This window comes from Pseudochaenichthys georgianus, chromosome 8, assembly GCF_902827115.2.
Source record: "Pseudochaenichthys georgianus chromosome 8, fPseGeo1.2, whole genome shotgun sequence".
Taxonomy (NCBI): Eukaryota; Metazoa; Chordata; class Actinopteri; order Perciformes; family Channichthyidae; genus Pseudochaenichthys; species Pseudochaenichthys georgianus.
In genome coordinates, this window is record NC_047510.2 from 30,264,226 (window position 1) to 30,281,880 (window position 17,655).

Genomic DNA, 17,655 nt, shown 5'->3' on the forward strand with positions numbered 1-17,655 from the left:
CGGTTGGCATTCGGGAAAACCTTAGGGTCTGAGCCGGACACAGAGCCGTCCTCAACAAGGCTGGACAGTGACACGGCAGAGGAAGAGGAAGAGTGTGGTGTTGATGAGGCTCAGAAGTGCCCGTTGACTGAAAGGGTTTAGCCAAGATGCAGAGGATCGCTTGAAGGAAGATTTGCTTTTGTTTAATGGGACTTTTTGGAGGGAAAAGGGCTCTTTTCGTTTAGCATTTTGAATGGGACTTTGTGGGGATTTTTGGATGGGGTGCATTTTTTTAATTTTTTAATAAGTGGGGTTGGGGGGGATGAGTAATATTTAACTCAACATTCCTGTTTTCGTTCTTCAATTAAACAAATACACAATAAAATAATTAACACTTGTTCTGTTCTACTTGAAAAAAAAATCTGTTGAAATGTCATGTTTTTTTGTTTAATTTTGCATCAAATATTTCTTATTAACTTCCCATGGAAACTTTCCAGAAATGTACCGGAAATGTTGCGCCCCTTTGCAACCCTAGCCACATGGCAGTGCACTAAGGGAAGTGTCCGCATTTAGACGCAGCATTAGTTATAACTTTCTGAGTAAATGAAAAAAATAGCTGGACCAAAAATATGGAGCATCACAGCTGCTTTAAAGCCCACTCTTACATAACACTGATACTATTTTAATTGGCAACACATTTTAAAATATATAGGGATAAAGAAGCGGGGTAGTTGAAGTCAGTAACACAGGAGTAGCTTTTCCTTTCTCTTTAAGTCTTCCTTTTAAGTTGCACCATGTACAAATGCTCAAAGGAATTCAATCGAGGATTTAGGAAATAAAATCCAATCCAATCCAATCCACTTTATTTGTATAGCACAGTTTAAAAACAGAGGGTTTGCCAAAGTGCTTCACAATGAACATAACATTATAATAAAATATAATATTACACGAATAGATAAAAAAAAAGCACACATAAGAATAAAAACAAGGCACATAAAGGCCATGGACAGACAGTGAAAGCATACAAATAGGTATGACATAGATCAGCTCAGACTGACTGGTAAGCGAGGGAAAATAGGTGGGTTTTTAGGCGACAATTTAACATGAGGGGGCCGGTCGTTCCAGAGCCTGGGGGCTACCGATGAGAACGCTCGGTCTCCCCTGGTCTTTTTCTTTGAATGAAAATGAATCCTAATAAACTTCCACTCCTATCACCGTCTACTTTCTATCATCCACAGCTTGAGACGTTATAAAACTGTCCGTGAGAGACAGAAAATGTGTCGATCAAGTTTTCCTTTAGACCTTTTTAAAAGTACAATAATTTAAGATGCAGGAGACACAGGGGAGATATTATTTAAATATAACAAGGCTTTTCCCTTTTGTTGTTTGCTTCCACATTAAGCAATTGTGGTTTTAACTTGAGAAAAAAAGTAAAAATCTGCATCGCTAGCCTGACTACTAGCTGGTGTATTCCCTCTGAGGGTCAATAAAGCGTATATCTACATGCACGCCTTCATCTCTCTCGCTCTCCTCCCCTCCTGCTTGTCAGAATGAAACACCTGATTGTCCGCTGACACTTTCATTCCTCTCCATTATTAAGGCTCTGTCCCCGCTGACACCACATAATGTGACATGACACAAAAAGGTGCGAGAGAGCCTGTTCAAGGTGAAAAAACAAAGCGCTCCCTTCTCATCTGTCGGGTGGCGTTACAACGAACCGTCGCCGCTTGTCATGTTCACTTTATGTTGATGAAACTAATTAATTAGTGGCTTGAAAAACAGAGCAATGAGTGCAGGAATAAAGGACTGTTAAGGGATCTGATACATAGCTGTTTCTGCAAGTGTGTGTGTTCGTTAAATATGCAGGATTATGTGTCAGCGCCGGGTGCATTTCTGTATGAGAGCGTGTTAATATTCAAGATGTCCCCGGGCGAAGAAGTCCACAGTCTGACAAGAGAGGGGAAACGAATCAGCACTGTGATCCGCCATTACTTCAGATAAGACCCCGACAAAAACGCTGGCAGGGATCGTCCCGCTTTGCTGGGTGTGTTTGGGTGTAGATGTTTATTCTCAAAGAGTGTATCGACATGTATGTGCTGTAAAAATGGGAGCTACTTGTATTTCAATTGAGTATTTTCAAATGATACTTCCTTATAGTTGTAATACACCACATGTTGAAGGCAATACTAACATTTTACACCCCTATATCTATTATGCAGCATTTATGGGCTAGATTTCTCCTAGAGGATTACAAAGTGTGCTTTCTCTTTTTTCTACTTAGCAGATGCATGTTATTAATACAAAATATAAATCAAATCAATCAATTATGATATATTATTATAGGGTAAGCTACTCACCACTATATAAAGTATTTGAAATAAACGCCACCTTTACCAGCTGCATCATTAAAGAGGACGTATTATGCTCCTTTTCAGGTTCATATTTGTATTTAGTGTCTGTGACATGTCTCCATGCTTTAATGTTCAAAAAGGTATATTTTTCTTATACTGCCTGTGCTGCAGCACCTCTTTTCACCCTCTGTCTGAAACCAGAGCCCAGTCTGCTCTGATGGCTCTGTTGTGATTGGTCAACCTCTTTGAGATATCCGGCCCCTAAGTCTACAATGTGTGGTAGCGCTAGCCAATAGAAGCAAGTTACAAAGTGATGCCATTATATTCAGGAAGTAAACAAAGGAGTCCAATGGATGAGTTTCAGACAGTGGGGGGTGTGGGGGAGAAACTCTGGGACTTTAGCTATTGCAGACCATTTACATGCACAAAAACTTATATAACACACATCAGTAAATTGAAAAATCGAAAAAGCAATATAAGTCCCCTTTAAGCCTTGAGCTTGACCTCTTTGACCCTTTAGAAATCCTGGTTATCTGTCTTCTCTGGAGAGGAAGTCCATGGATCTATTAAAAGGATTTGTTGTAATGCCACTGAGAGGAAATGGTGAGACTAGAGGGCAAAGGTCAGCCAAAAATGGCTGCTGTACATGCATTTGTCAGTGTGTGTGTTCATTAAAAACCTGATTCTGTACTTCAGAGAGATATTAAAGTAAAGCTCCGAGGATACACTACACTGTAAAATATTACCATGATTTCACAATATTTAGCTGTAATATTTTACAATAGATTACTGTTTTACCACTTTACAGTCTTTATCTGTGATGTTCACAATATAATACTGTAATTTTGAATTTCACAGTGAAATCAATACAGGCGCAGTTACTTACTGTGAACGTACAGGATAAATGATTACAAGGATTTCACAACATGTTACTATTATACAATACTGTATTCAGACCATCCTCTGTGATAACACAAGACATTAAAGGAATGGTTCACTCATTAGATAATTAATCAAAACCTCAGTATTTAGTGAAACATTATGTTTAAACCATACCCTGAAGAAATCAGCGATATTCCTCGGTAAATAATGATTTTATAGCTCTTTTTTATCAAGACCTGTATATTCCGTCTGGCCGCCGCTATGTTTGCCATTTTCAGTAGTCACGTGATGGTCGTGACGTCATCCATGCGTTCACTTTGTCAACACACGGAAACATGGTGGAGTATTTGAGTTCGGACTCGTCAGCAGAGGAACAAGTTTTGACCAATGTGAAGAGATTGGATGGGGGAATTCAGCCATACATATCAGTATGACAATACGACACCCTCTGTCCTAAGACCCTCACATCGTACAAGGAAAAACCTCCGAAGAAAACCCACAGTTTAAAGGGAACATGGGAGAAACCTCAGGGAGAGCAACAGAGGAGGGATCCCTCTCCCAGGACGGACAGACGTGCAATAGATGCCGTGTGTAAATTGAAAAGATAATACATTTGCAACATAGGTAGTCCAGATGTTTGAAAATGCATGTGTGTATAATAGGAAGATGATATAAGATACTATATGTATGCATGTAGTACCACCCTTGCTAGCGATTCCCTCTCTAGTTTAGCATACTCAGCTTCGTTGTCCCTGGCCATAGAATCACGATTTTATGGGGCCGGAAAAAACTGGGGGGAAATACACACTAGCCGGTACTACGCTATATGGAAAGGCCACCAAAAACTGTCCTGGCCTGGACGTTAAAACGGGGCTAGCCGCTGCAATGGAAATGCGCTATAACATACCTTATTCTTACTCCGAGCACTACTTCTGCTCCTCCGTCGCTTCACACTTGCAGAGGGCGATTTCTCAACTGGCCGAACTGGTGTCCTGGTCGGTGATGACACCAGAAAGACCGATGGTACTGCATCTCCATTAAGTAATGGTTGTTCCATAAATCCCATGTTATGTTTTATCATACTCTCAGAGTAGTCGTCCGGAAATGTGAAATGTTCGCTGCATACATGAGCCTGTGAATCTCTCGGTTCGGGCCGGCCACATTTCGCTAGCCACTGCCTCCGAATGTACTTCTTACGCTTACCTTTTGGCAACAGATGGAACCGAGCATTCCGTGGATTGTTCCTATCCGAATTATGGCAATATTTCGCGATACAGTGAGGCATATTGAAGAGAGAAACTACAGTAAATAACATGGAGATCAACGTGTCTTCGAAAACCAAACGCATGGTTTACGTCACGTCCGGGAAATGGCGGCGCCCACAGTGTTGATGTTATTTCGGTATATAATCAGTTTAAAATCACTGATAATGTCATCGGATTAAAAAAAAAAAAAGAGAGACTGGCAGAGACTGGTCTGTTTTATCGGATGATAATTTTTAAAAAATGAGTGTCATGAGCATACCATTCCTTTAAGTGATTTTCTTGCTTTTACCGCTCTTGCTTGGCTTTAAATACTAATTTATTTCTTTGGTGCAGGTTTTACTTAAATTGAAAGGGGCAGGCGCTGCATGTGCCTTAAAATAAACTAGGCAACATATAAATCTATGTCAAATTGAAATTGTTGTCTTGGCTTATTGTTTTCAGGTGCTTCCTGGGCATTAACCCTGAGACGGGCTCGAAAGACAAAAAGAGGCATGGCAATGTAAACCCCCATGTCAGCACATTCTTCAGAAAATTGTTGACTTCGAGTGGATGTCTGTGTAGACATGTGCTCCCCTCCTTGTTTTCTTTTCTGTCTCCCTGCTGCGCAGGTGCACCAGGTCTTCCCCTGGCTCCGCCTCTGCCCAGGTGTTCCAAATTCCACTCAGCCGTGTATATATAAAGAGAAGCTGGAGGAGAAGGATGTCTCGCCTATCCTAACGCCGGGAGACACTGTCCTTAGAATACCTCTTTGCCATTTTGAGCTGTAGGCCATATTTTTGCAGATGTGTTTCTGGAGGACCAGGTAATCCAGTTTTCGCAGCTATATTTTGTTTCCCATAGGGTTTATAATTGATTTCTGGTTAGAGGGGGGAAGCTCTGGGTCCTACGGCGTGTGGCTGGCTCGGGTTCCCTCCTTCTGTTTGTTCCTTTTGGCCACTCCTCCAGACCTCTTTTTGTTTCCCGTTTCTCTTGTGTGAGCAAACGGCTGATTATCAATAAATGCTCGTTACCAAGTACCGGTTATTGCATGTATTCTTTCATGTTGCGGGTCTCAGCACGAGCCACTACCGCGGAGTAGAGGTTGGGGCCGTAACAACATGTCCAAGACACTGTGAAATGTACTTTGCACTTCAATGGAGTAATACAAAGTTAAAATGGGCATTTTCTTTGTTGATTGAGCTGATTGAATTGTGTAGTTATGGTAAAATCCCAGTTAACTAGTCAAATTTACAATATATTATCATATTATTTACATTTTTATATTTACAGTAAATTACTGGCTAATGTGTTTCATTACTTCTACAGTAAAAGTGTTAAAATAAAGTAATTACTGTAATGTATTGTACAGCAAGGTACCATAATACCACAGCTCTGTACTGCTATATCACAGTAATTCCATGGGCATGGCAACTGTAAAGTCACAGTATTTAGTTGTACTTTTATTCTAATTTACTGTAAAATATATACAGTAAATTACTGTGAAATATTTACAGTAAATTACTGTAAAATATTTACAGTCAGTTACTGTGAAATCCTAGTAGCCAGTAATTTACTGTAATTGTACAGCCAAACATTTTACAGTGTACACACAGAAGGAAAGAATCCCGGCTTCAAGACATTAAGCTAATTATTAATGCTAGCTTGTCATAGTTAATATGTATGTGAAGGCTGTGAATCTCATATGGGGTTGTTGCTGAGAAGCATTTTAAAAGATTAATTAAAAAAGTTTTAAAGGAAAAACAGATACAGAATTGAAATAAGCCAGGGTACAATTCCTTTCTTAATAACTTAACCATAGCTATAAATGAGGTTTATGTATTTTTACACAGTTATTTATTAGTACGTGTCAGCCTCGTCTTCGGTTTCGACATCTATGCTCTTCCTAAAACAAGACAAACCTGTAAACAAGTGTCAAATTATCTCCCACTCCCCCTCCCCCTTGTGGTGTGGTCATAAATGTTACTATATACAATAATCTGATTTTTTCTTTCAATATTTAGACTCCCATTTACATTTGAAAATGTAAATGGGACAAAAGCAGTCATCAAGTTTGGGTTCCATAGAGATTCTCAGGTGCAATATTCTTACTTCCTGATTTCATATACGAATAGAAATGTAGTTATTTACTATTGATGTCATTCAAACTGAAATCCAAAGACAGATTAGTAGGAGACGCTTTTTTCCATCAGTGAATTTTCCATCAGCGCATGTGTTGTCGACTAAGTCTCTCTGGCAGAAGTTGCTAATTGCGGACAAGTGTGGAATACTAAACAGGCCTCGCAGGGTCTAAGTCTGCCAAAATATCACTTGAAGAGGCGAGTAAGAGATGCAAAATGACGACAAAGAGGCACAAAAATTACCTTGAAAAGACACAAAAACTACTAGGAAAGAAGGCACAAAATGACCAATAAGAATGAAAAATTAGACCAAGAAAAGACAGAAACGGACCAAAAACAGACACTAAAATGCAACAGAGAGACCCAAAATGACCTAGAAGAAATTAATAAAAGCCAGAACAGATCAATAAAAGATAAAACAGACAAAATAGCCTCACACAAAGAAACAGAAAACCATGAAAACATGCATAAACACTACAAAGAGACCCAAAACAACCTCACAACAACCACAGTGTGTGGTTGCCCTTACACCTTTCCTCTTTAAACTCACATACAGTAGGATCTCTTCCTTTGACCTTTTATTTCATTCCTCTTAAGAACTCCTGCACCCAGTTTGCCCATTTCCTCAGCCAATAAGCTTTCTTTACTCCCACCCATCCCCCTCCTCTGATATTACATCTCTCTTTGCTCTTAACCTCTTTACTTTCTCCAACTGGTTTAAATAGCAGGACCAGCTGCCCTCACCGCTATATCCAGAGCCTCTTAAACTGTGCACACTGGGGCTAGAGTTGCACACACACACACACACACACACACACACACACACACACACACACACACACACACACACACACACACACACCCCCCCACCCACACACACACACACACACACACACACACACACACACACACACACACACACACACACACACACACACACACACACACACACACACACACACACACACACACACACACACACACACACACACACACATCACTTCAGGGGACATTACATTGACTTACATACATTTCCTAGAGACTTATCCTAACCTTAGCCATAACCAACACATGCCTAACCCTAACCCTTACCCTTAACCCTAACCTTACCCTAACCCTAATCCTAAACCTAACCTAAGTCTTCACCATAAAATTAATTATCCCCCTTATGGGGACCTCCAATTTGTCCCCATAAGGGAGGCGAGTCCCCACACGTGACTATGTAAACAGATTTAGGTCCCCACAAGTATAGTAATGCTAGTCCACACACACACACACACACACACACACACACACACACACACACACACACACACACACACACACACACACACACACACACACACACACACACACACACACACACACACACACACACACACACACACACACACACACACACACACACACACACACACACACACACACACACACACACACACACACACACACACACACACACACACACTATAAAAAGGGGTTATCCGGGACTGATTCCCACGACTTGAAGGAGACTAAAAATGAACTACATGTGTTTTCTATTTTAAAAAAAAGGGTTGTTGTAGTATTAGTATTTGCCAGCAGGTGGTGACATGCCCACATTGTAAAATAGAGATAATTCCTGTCTAACTGGTACAGTCCTTTGCATACGTTTCAATTAACTGTCAGTTGTTTACTTACAGTAGCAGATATTTTTGCTATTGCACTTCTGAAACTGAAATGTAAAAAACTGACAATCCCTGTGATGTGTCCTTCTGAGGAGAAGAAAGGAGGAACATATTCTCTCCGGTGGATTAAACTTTATCCATTCAGGATAAATTATGGCGATTTATCTGGATCTCTTGGCATAAAATCTATATTAATTATTGCTCAGGAGTGGGCTATAATTGGTCAAATGCATAAAAAACATAACTAAAAAGGAAAAAAATAAAGAATAGGGCTATACATATCACAAAGCATTTCACTCTTTTATAGTCACAGAGCCAAGTTTGAAAGAAAGTAGTACAGCATGACCAGGATCGTGAGAAAAAAGTATGCCAAACAAATCAAACTAAATCATCTCTTCCTGTTAAGCAAGTAGCTAAAACTGGTTTAAACATCATGACCAGCTGCTGAAGTAGAAGCTGTAGCCTTTGAAAAAACATGACTGACAACACACTCACAAGTGGAGATTAGGAACCAGAAAACAGGGACCCAAAATAAAAACCTGAGTGTTTGTTTAATACAAGGTGTAAATAAGCCTTACATCTGAAGCCAAAACAAACAGTTTTATCTACAGACTGCTTTAGAGACACATCTGGAGCAGAGTTTCATTACAAATGCAACATCCTATGAGGTGAACAAATAAGATGTTGTTCTATAAAGTATTGTATTTATAATCACAGACACATAATATTCCTTAGTTTTTCTGCTCCATTGTTTTAGAAATAACATAATGTGTGGGCCCATTAAAGACCCTTGTGGGACACCAAGTGTAACTTTGCATGAGTGGAAGCGGGTTGATATTTGAGTGTTAAAAAATTGCAGCTCACCATCTTTCCTCTCTCTGACTGGCAGCAGGTTGGGGGCGGGCTGCAGGGACATCTCTTGCAGCTCATTGGCCACGGCGTCACTATGGGGGCTCGGGATGAAGGCACCTGAATTCGCTCCAAACTCGGTCTCCATTATTACCAGGGATTCAGATCGAAGCTTGGACCTAGGAAGTGAAGAAAAACATTGACGCACACTTGGGATGTTGCAAAGCTGAGTTTAAGGGCCATGAGTTTCCATGCACAACAAACAGACACTAATACTGTACCAGTGTAACCTCATAACATAAAGCATTTTTCATCCCTGTCCACTTTACCCCTCCAAATGTTCTCCCTCTGGAGGGGTTGTAGCCTTTGCAGACCAATAACATGCACAAAAACCTACATAACACACTACAGGAAAGCGAAAACCCCCCCAAAAGCATAATAGGGCCTCTTTAAGACTAGAAATGAGAGAGCATGTCTTCGATAATTTTGCGGGGGTATTATTATCCTTCTACAACAGTGACCACCAACTGGCGGCCCGCGGGCCACATCTGGCCCGCCAGACATTCTCATCCGGCCCACACGACGGGGGTGACTGTGGCGTTGGCGGAGTGGTTAGTGCGTTCGCCCCCCACACATTTTTTTTTTACAACGTCTCGTGAGTACGGTGCAGTACCGGAGTCCAACAGAGAGGCAGCAGCTGCGGGACAGTAGACTGCGTACTGTGAAGCCTTCCATGCCCTGAAGAAGAAGTGATCCTTTGTTGTGAAGAGTCTGGTTTATGTGCCCCGCTGCGACAGAGTCCAACAGAGAGGCAGCAGCTGCGAGACAGTAGCCTAGAAGTGATCCTTCGTTAGCGGGAAGAGTCTGCTAAGCTTTATGCGCTCCGCAGTACCTGAGCGTGCTCCAATAGCACCGCCCCTGGTCAACAACTTCAAAATTCTGGGTTATATAAAAATCGCTGGCCCGCGAAAGTGTCTACTGGATACATTTGGGCCCTAGGCCAAATGAAGTTGGTGATCCCTGTTCTACAACATAGCGTTACTTAAAATGTTCTTTATGGTCCTAACGAAAAAACACTTTAAGAGACAGTATTATTAAAACACTGCAGTTGTTGTTATGGTCCCACCAAAAGCTTATCTGTGACTCAGTTCAAGTCTTAGGCTACTCATAGTAATGTAACATGTCTGATATCAGAGCTGACAAGATGAACTCACTCATAGTGCCATGCCATGAGACATATATATTGTGTGAAACACCGCACAGCAAGACAAAGGGGGCAACAGCGGCTTAATTTAGCCCCAGAATATCCCTGCGTGTTTGTGTTGGAATGTAAACAATGTTTTGAGTGCAGCTGTCATTAAGTCCAGTCTAAGGGGAAAACATGACTCTGCTTTCCGCAGCTTTTTCAATAGCAAAGCAGAGAGAAAAACCTTGCAAAAATCTGTGTAATTTACGCTAGGGACGCTGGACATGACACCAACACTTTTTGAAATGGCCAATGTTGTCTCCCCCACCACCTTTTAAAAGTATGATTTTTTAAATGTTGGAAAGATTCCATGCACAAAGAAATGTAAAAAATAAAGAACTCTTCGCTCAAAAGCAGATCTCAAGAGAAATGTGTCTATTTGCACTTGCTGCGTGTGTATTTCTGTGAGCCTAAGAGGTGCAATTTAGACATGTGACACATTTAATGATTGTCAACTTTGAACAGAAAATAGAAAAGCAAACATGGCTCCCGCTTTGCAGCAGCAGGGCGGGATGATGGTCAAGTAAGAATCTGAATCATAGATCCGTTGTGGGACAGAAGTGTTTGCTTTTGTCATTGAAAAGGCCTGCTGTGTTGATATTGTTGTAATCATGTTGTGTAAATCCTGTATGACAGATGATACATGTGTTGAGTGATATTGTCCTGTAGTCTGTCCGTGTAAATCCTGTTGAATATCCAGGCTGCAGGTGTTGATATTGTCTTTAAGGTTATAATTAGGTTGTAGCCCCACATTGTAAATCCTGGCTTTACAGGTGTTGCTGACACATAGAAGGCTTACTTTACGTATATGTACATGCTCCGAAATGTCCTGCAAATTACTCAGAAGTGGAGAAAAGTTGGAAAAAATACTATAATATTTCAAGTATTATACTGTGAAAATACTCAATTGGTGTAGAAGTACCTCAATTTAAGTACAGTACTGGAGTAAATATAGTCGACTTTTCGCTTTTCACCAACAAACTTGTATTGATGTTATGATAGTTTTCACGTTAAATATTAATGAGTCAGTAAAGTATGTATCCTCCTGATTTTGTAAAATATATTAACGTAGTAGACTTAAAGGGTTTTAGCTTATTTGAAACTATTGCAACACCATTTACGATGGTTTGGTTAATTCAAAGTGAATCTAACAGCAGGATTCTTGCTGCTCTGAGTTTGTATCTTCATGGTTTATTGCACTTATTGTAGGGATAACGCGTCAGCTAAATTAAATGTAATGTAATACTAATAGGTTTGACAGTTTACTTTAAAGCAGTTTCTCAAAGAGTTACGCAGCATGCATTAATCCGTTTTAATTACGTACCTTGGTATTATCTTTGTTCCTGTATGGCGTCCATGTTATTGCTAATCTCGAACAAATACAACCGAAACACTGGCAGAGTTTCTGGAAGCTGACGCGAGAAGTTTGTGCGAAGTCAACTAGGATGAGAACAAACTATTTCCTGTTAAAACTTTCAAAATACAACTCGCATTGTTTAGCCTACTGAATGAGGACAGACAAGTTTTAGAGCAATTCTTACAATTGTTTTGAAAGCATCGATGTGACGGTGTGACATTTGAGACATTAAAAGTCCGTGCTATTTGTCATTGTTGGTCCGCAACACACTATCTAACAATAAAAAGTGGATTGGATACGCAAATATAAAATGTAAGTCCATGTATTTCTGTGGGAGTGGCTCTTTGATTCTGAGCGCTTCTTGGCTCCGTAGTAAAACATTTATGTGACTCGCCTATCCTGCAAACAGAGGATGCACCTCTATTTAGTTTGTTATTGCAAACATTAAAGCATTGTGTGGTTGCTTAATATTAATCAGCACTAATACAGCAGGGAGAAAGTGGAAATTGAAAATGAGATTAAATGTAGCAGTAGTTTATTTCTATTTGACGTGCAAGATTCAGCCTAAAGTGCTTTACAGAGCAAGATAAGATAATTAAAAACAATAACGAGTTAAAAATAACTTAATAAGAAACAAAATCTAAAATAAATTATACAAACAAAACAAAAACAGTTACATCGCAAAACCATAAAACAATCAAACATGAACTGATAGCTAAAAAAAAATATATATATATATATATACTCTTTTACATTTCTACGGGAGTTTGCTGATCCAAGGGGAGGCATATTTGTTAAGCAGTAAGCAGACACCTACATGTAAATAAATATTTGGAATTTAAAAAAATATTTAATTTTTTATTTGAAATAATATTCCACTTTCTTCTGACAAAGCTACCACCAGATGGCGACAAATTCAACAGCACAGCCTCGTCCGGGCGGAACCATTCTTTCTGTCTAGGGGACCAATCATTTTGACGGACAACATGGCGGCAAAACATTGCTAATGCTAAGCAACCTAAACAACTGAAACAAATGTCTGGAATTCATCTGTAATTAATAGTTTTTTTTCACGAGTGAATGTTCACACACAATTGAGAAGATTTATCAGCACCTTCGGTTCCCACGATAACCTTTTCAGTACCGTATAACGGCCAATAACGGATATAAACGTTAGCTTGTAATGCTAATTCACTTAGCTTCCTCTGTAAACACGTTAAAAAGCTAAGCTAACAGTTAACCATGTGGGGTGAAATAGACCCTCCAGTTAAAACACAACCTGATTTGTGTGAGAGCAAAGACGAGCCTGAATTACCAGAAGAAAATGGGATCACATTTTCCCAGATATGTGGCTTTCACCGCCCCGCAGACACACGTCAGCCACAACAACAACAACAACAACAACAACAACAACAACAAGACACAGAGGTGAGATATCCAAGGTTCAAATATTCAAAAATCTTTATTGTCATGTGCAAAGTGGCTACTGTGTAGATATGGCAATGGCAGTCTTAAGTCCCAAGCACCCCCAACATCAGCAGCATGACCTGTTTTGTATACTCACTACTTATAATCTTATTTATTTTTCTGCTTGTCCCACAGCCCGTGAGCCAGGCAGAGTCCACCTGTGTGAATGACATGGTGGAGGCCATAGCCAGGAGTGGCAGCTCAGTGAAGAGCCAGCAGAAAGGAGATGCTGAGCTGACCCTGGATCAACGCAGAGACGAGCTCCTGCATCAGTACAGGAGCAGACCGCTGGTGTTCCTGGAGAGGTACCATGTAAGTGTTCAAAGTAAAGGTTTTATTGTTATATGCACAAACTAGCTACAGTGTAGAAATGGCAATGGAATTCTTCTGACCTGAGCTCCTCCAACAATGCAACATATATAATAAAAATACAAAATAAAAAGTAGTGCAAAAAGTCTATATACATGTAAATAGAATTTGATATGTACAAGAACAGAATATGAAAAGCACACAACGAAAAGTAAACAAACACTGAAATAAAGCAAAAAAAAAGGCAGAGTTGGAGCGGAGCAAAAGACACGGCAGCCATCATCACCGGCGCCATTCTGCTCCATTATGTTTCTATATACAAACGCATTGGTGTGTATATCAGTGGTGAACCGTCAGGGCCTTCAAGGTATTCAGAGAATACCCTGAAACACTCAAAAACAAACAAAAATCGATTTCATTTTATAAATAAAATGTCAATAAAAGAGAATTGTATCTGTGTTGTTGATCTGTAATATTACAGGCGGCGGCGGGGGGTGTGTGTGTGTGTCTACAGAAGGTCCAGTTGTGATAGACACAGCAGCTGAAAGGAGCTATTAGCTCTAAGGTTAAACATCTATCTACTCTTCACCCATTTCTAGGTGTGCCTCAAGCCCCAGGACCTGTCAGTGTTTGCCCACGTCAGCTCAGACCCACGGGTTCTTCACTACGGCAAAGTGATAGAGAGACGAGCTGCAGCGTTCACCAACAGGACGAGGGTTCGGAACCAGCGCTACGCGGCTCTCAGGGCCCTGCAGGAGGGTAGGCCCTTCTTTAGTCAAATGGAAGAGACGATTTGTTCATTCATTCAAGTTCTCGCAAGTACAAGAATCCATAAGACAGGCTAGAAAAGGGACTTATTGATTGACATATGCTTCGCCTGTTTTCTTCTGGGAAACATGTATAAAGTGGGTTATGCTGCAATCCATGTTTTGGTTTTTATTCTATAACTTTCTGGATTTGTAATTTGTCAATGGCTTTTTCAAAGATTGTTGAGTGTGAGAAGATTCTGTCACTTGTTGTAGTTTTTGGTAAAACAAATACAATTTGATTTAAATGTCAATGTTTTAATAGTATCCAATTAAACTGCAATATTCCAGGGAAAAAATAGATTCCTTGTATATACAGCATATATGAAGTACTTTGACAGACAAAGAAATCGCCAGTTAGTGAGGTTTAAAGACATCTTCTGCTGAGATATCCGCTGCCACCCCGAACATTTCTATCAGTCTTGTAGCTACCATATACCTGCTGAAGTACATTACCTGTGCGTTAAATTAAGATGCTGTCCTCTTCTGTCCTCCCTCTTCCAGGCGGAGAGTATTTCAGTGACGAACAGATGCGGATAAGGGAGCCGCTGCTGTATGAACAATACATCGGCCAGTACCTGACTGATGAGGAGGTGAGAGCCTGGTGCAGGACGGTGCTGGGAAGTTCTATTTCATAATTACCTTTTTTTTTTTAAACATCTTTTCCAAACGACTTGTGTTCCAGGTGCTGGCGCGCTCCCAGGAGTCCATGCTGGACGATGCACAGGGGGGCCCGGGGGCTCCAGCAGGGAACAAAGGGGGGCTCACACAACTCCTCCTCAACTCCTACCAGGAGCGTCTGATCCAGGACCGCCTGCAGAGGGAGCAGGAGAGAGAGGACGGAGCGAGGGAGGAGGATGAGGAGGAGGAAGATGGTGAGAGAGGCTGGTGTTATAATAATAATAAAGCTTTATTTATATAGCACTTTTCATACAACACATGCAGCTCAAAATGACACATCACAAGTTAAAAACAAACCCCTCAGATTATTTGTTCAGAACTTTGAAAGGTACATGCAGCAACATATAACATTTCATCAGGTTAATAGACACGAGGAGGTCAAATGCATGATAATAAAAATAAATTAAATAAATAAAGGTTTCTCTCTGACAGATAAGACATTACATTACATCACATGTTAGACGCTTTTATCCAAAGCGACTTACGTACTCAATACTGTGGGAAATCCCCACAGGAGCCATTTGGGGTGACGTGTCCCAGGGACACAACGACATGCTGACTGCAGTGGGGTTTGAACCTGCGACCCCTGATCTCAACACCAACGCTCTAGTCCACTGCGCCACACGCCAGACAACTGAATCGATTCAACAATATAAAACAAAGTGAACATATAGGCACTACAGAAATACAAATAAAAAGATTAAGACCTATACAATGAATAAAACAATATAAAGGTAGGTAAATAAAAAAGACTAAAAGAGCATTTAAAGTGGTTTCTGTGGATTGAAGTGAAAAGAAAAGAACCCTGTTTCTGTCGTCTTCTTCCCCCGATCCCACTTTGACTCACTAAGTCTGTCTCTCTTCCCGTGCCTACGGAAGTGATCGCCGCCCAGCAGAAGGACTGGGAGCCCACGGCCGAGGAGAAGGCTCTGCTCAGAGAGGAGTTCATCGGTCAGATGCACCAGCGCTTCCTGGATGGCAAAGACAAGGATATCAACTACAGGTCAGCCATAGCGACAGCTCACATCTATGCTATGTTAGGGCGCCATCTGTGTTACACCACAGGGAATTGGGCGTCATAGTAAGGACTGAAAAAGAGGCTTTATTCCATATTTGAGTCATTGAAAAAGCGCTATAATAAATGTAAGGGATTATTATTATTATTATATTTCATAATATCTGACACTATGAATAGATGACCTCAAATAGATTTAAGAGAGGCCATGTGTCTGATCAGTGTTGACTCTAAAGTGGAAACAAAGTGGTTAAGGGTTTAGAAATTACGTTACTAGGTGATACGGTGTGGATCTGGACAGGCATACATACAAACCACACCATTTCCAATTATTAATAATAAATGTAAACATTGTTTTGTCTGTTTTTCTATTAATATTAAATATATGCACTGAAGGGTTATTTAGATTGTTGATTATTTGTAAGACTAAGGCCCAATCCCAAACCACGCCCTACACACTCCCCCTCCGTGACGGAGTGAACTCCGTGGACCACTCGCAGCTCAACGAGGCTCCTCCTGTCAGATGGAGGGAGTAAATACAGCGGCAAGCTTTGGGACAAACTCCCCTCTCTCCGGCAGAAACAGGAAATGCCGTAACTGTAACGGTTTCAAATCAGCATCTGTTAGACAAAACATTTAAATTAATAACTAAAATAAAACTCCAAACATCTGTAATTGTGTTTTTGTAAATCTCTTTTAGTTTTAAACCTCATTTTTATAAGCTTCTTAGTTTTTGCAACGGTCTGTAAATATACACAACTTTATAATAAAATGCACACATTTACCTTTTTCTAGACTAAACACAGGTATGAACCTAAGTTAAAAAAATATGAGGTTATCATGGGTTGCTAACATCGCAGTTTATCAGTGGATGTTTGCTGGAACTACTTGTACACAGCGTGTTTCCTGACGGACACACACAGCGTGACTCCAGTCAGGGAGAGACCGGTCTCAAGTAGACTCGCTGTTTGAGGGCTTGATAGCCCACTCCCCTCCACACTCGTTGGTTTGGAACAGCACTTAATGTGGCGGACCCTCCGCGTGAACGGCGGGGTAGTGTGTAGGGGTAGGGCCCTCATCTACACTGCTGGTCTCGAGTATTTAAATACATGTTATTGGTGGCGCTGACATTTCACACAGATGCCTTAAGGATTTTGTAAATATTCTACTGTGGTTGATTGTTAAATATTCAAACTATAGGAAATGTATATTAGCAAAGAAACAATAAAGTACATGTATGATAATGTCCAGAAAAATTTACCAAACTCTTGTTACTTTGAAAGCGTGTAGTTTAAGTGTTTGTTTCCATTTCAGCGAGGTGGACGAGAACCCGGACTACGACAACTTGGACATCGTCAGCAGAGATGAGGAGGATAAATACTTTGATGATGAAGATGATGATGAAGAAGAGGAGATGGAAAATGACGAGGAGGATGAGAACATGACAGAATAGTGTCTTTATAGTAACACTCATTGCTTTGATCGATCTGTAAATACAACATGTACAAAATAATGCCATGCCTTCCATTTGTTAATCTTACACATGAATGCAAACATGGCCGGTGATAAATATTGTTTTTGAGAGTAAATGTGATACCCTGAAATAAAGACTCTGTGCCTTTTAGTCACCAGATCGCTGTTTTCTATTCACGGATAGTATCACA

General features: G+C 40.5%; 2 protein-coding genes across 2 annotated transcripts in view; one reads left to right on the forward strand and one right to left on the reverse strand.

Moving 5' to 3' along the window:
• Positions 1-11,946, reverse strand: part of LOC117450525 (myocardin-related transcription factor A-like) — a 56,917-nt gene extending 44,971 nt beyond the window's left edge. The window contains exons 1-2 of the mRNA XM_034088338.2: positions 11,681-11,946; positions 9,126-9,289 (exon numbers count right to left, since the gene is read on the reverse strand). Coding sequence (XP_033944229.1) covers positions 9,126-9,258 — 133 coding nt within the window. The 5' untranslated portion in view covers positions 9,259-9,289; positions 11,681-11,946. The remainder of the gene's footprint in view (positions 1-9,125; positions 9,290-11,680) is intronic.
• A 724-nt stretch (positions 11,947-12,670) lies between these two features.
• ccdc97 (coiled-coil domain containing 97) lies at positions 12,671-17,615 on the forward strand. Its single transcript, XM_034089240.1, has 7 exons — positions 12,671-13,141; positions 13,316-13,492; positions 14,089-14,248; positions 14,800-14,888; positions 14,981-15,170; positions 15,856-15,979; positions 17,306-17,615. Exons 1-7 carry the CDS (start codon positions 12,956-12,958, stop codon positions 17,442-17,444), a joined length of 1,065 nt encoding a protein of 354 aa, XP_033945131.1. The 5' UTR covers positions 12,671-12,955; the 3' UTR covers positions 17,445-17,615.
• The last annotated feature ends 40 nt before the right edge of the window (positions 17,616-17,655 follow it).

Coding starts and splice junctions, on each gene's coding strand:
- ccdc97 (XM_034089240.1), top strand. CDS start 12,956: ATGTGGGGTGAAATAGACCCTCCAGTTAAAACACAACCTGATTTGTGT. Junction 14,889..14,980: donor AGTACCTGACTGATGAGGAG/GTGAGAGCCTGG, acceptor CTTGTGTTCCAG/GTGCTGGCGCGCTCCCAGGA. Junction 15,171..15,855: donor GGATGAGGAGGAGGAAGATG/GTGAGAGAGGCT, acceptor TGCCTACGGAAG/TGATCGCCGCCCAGCAGAAG.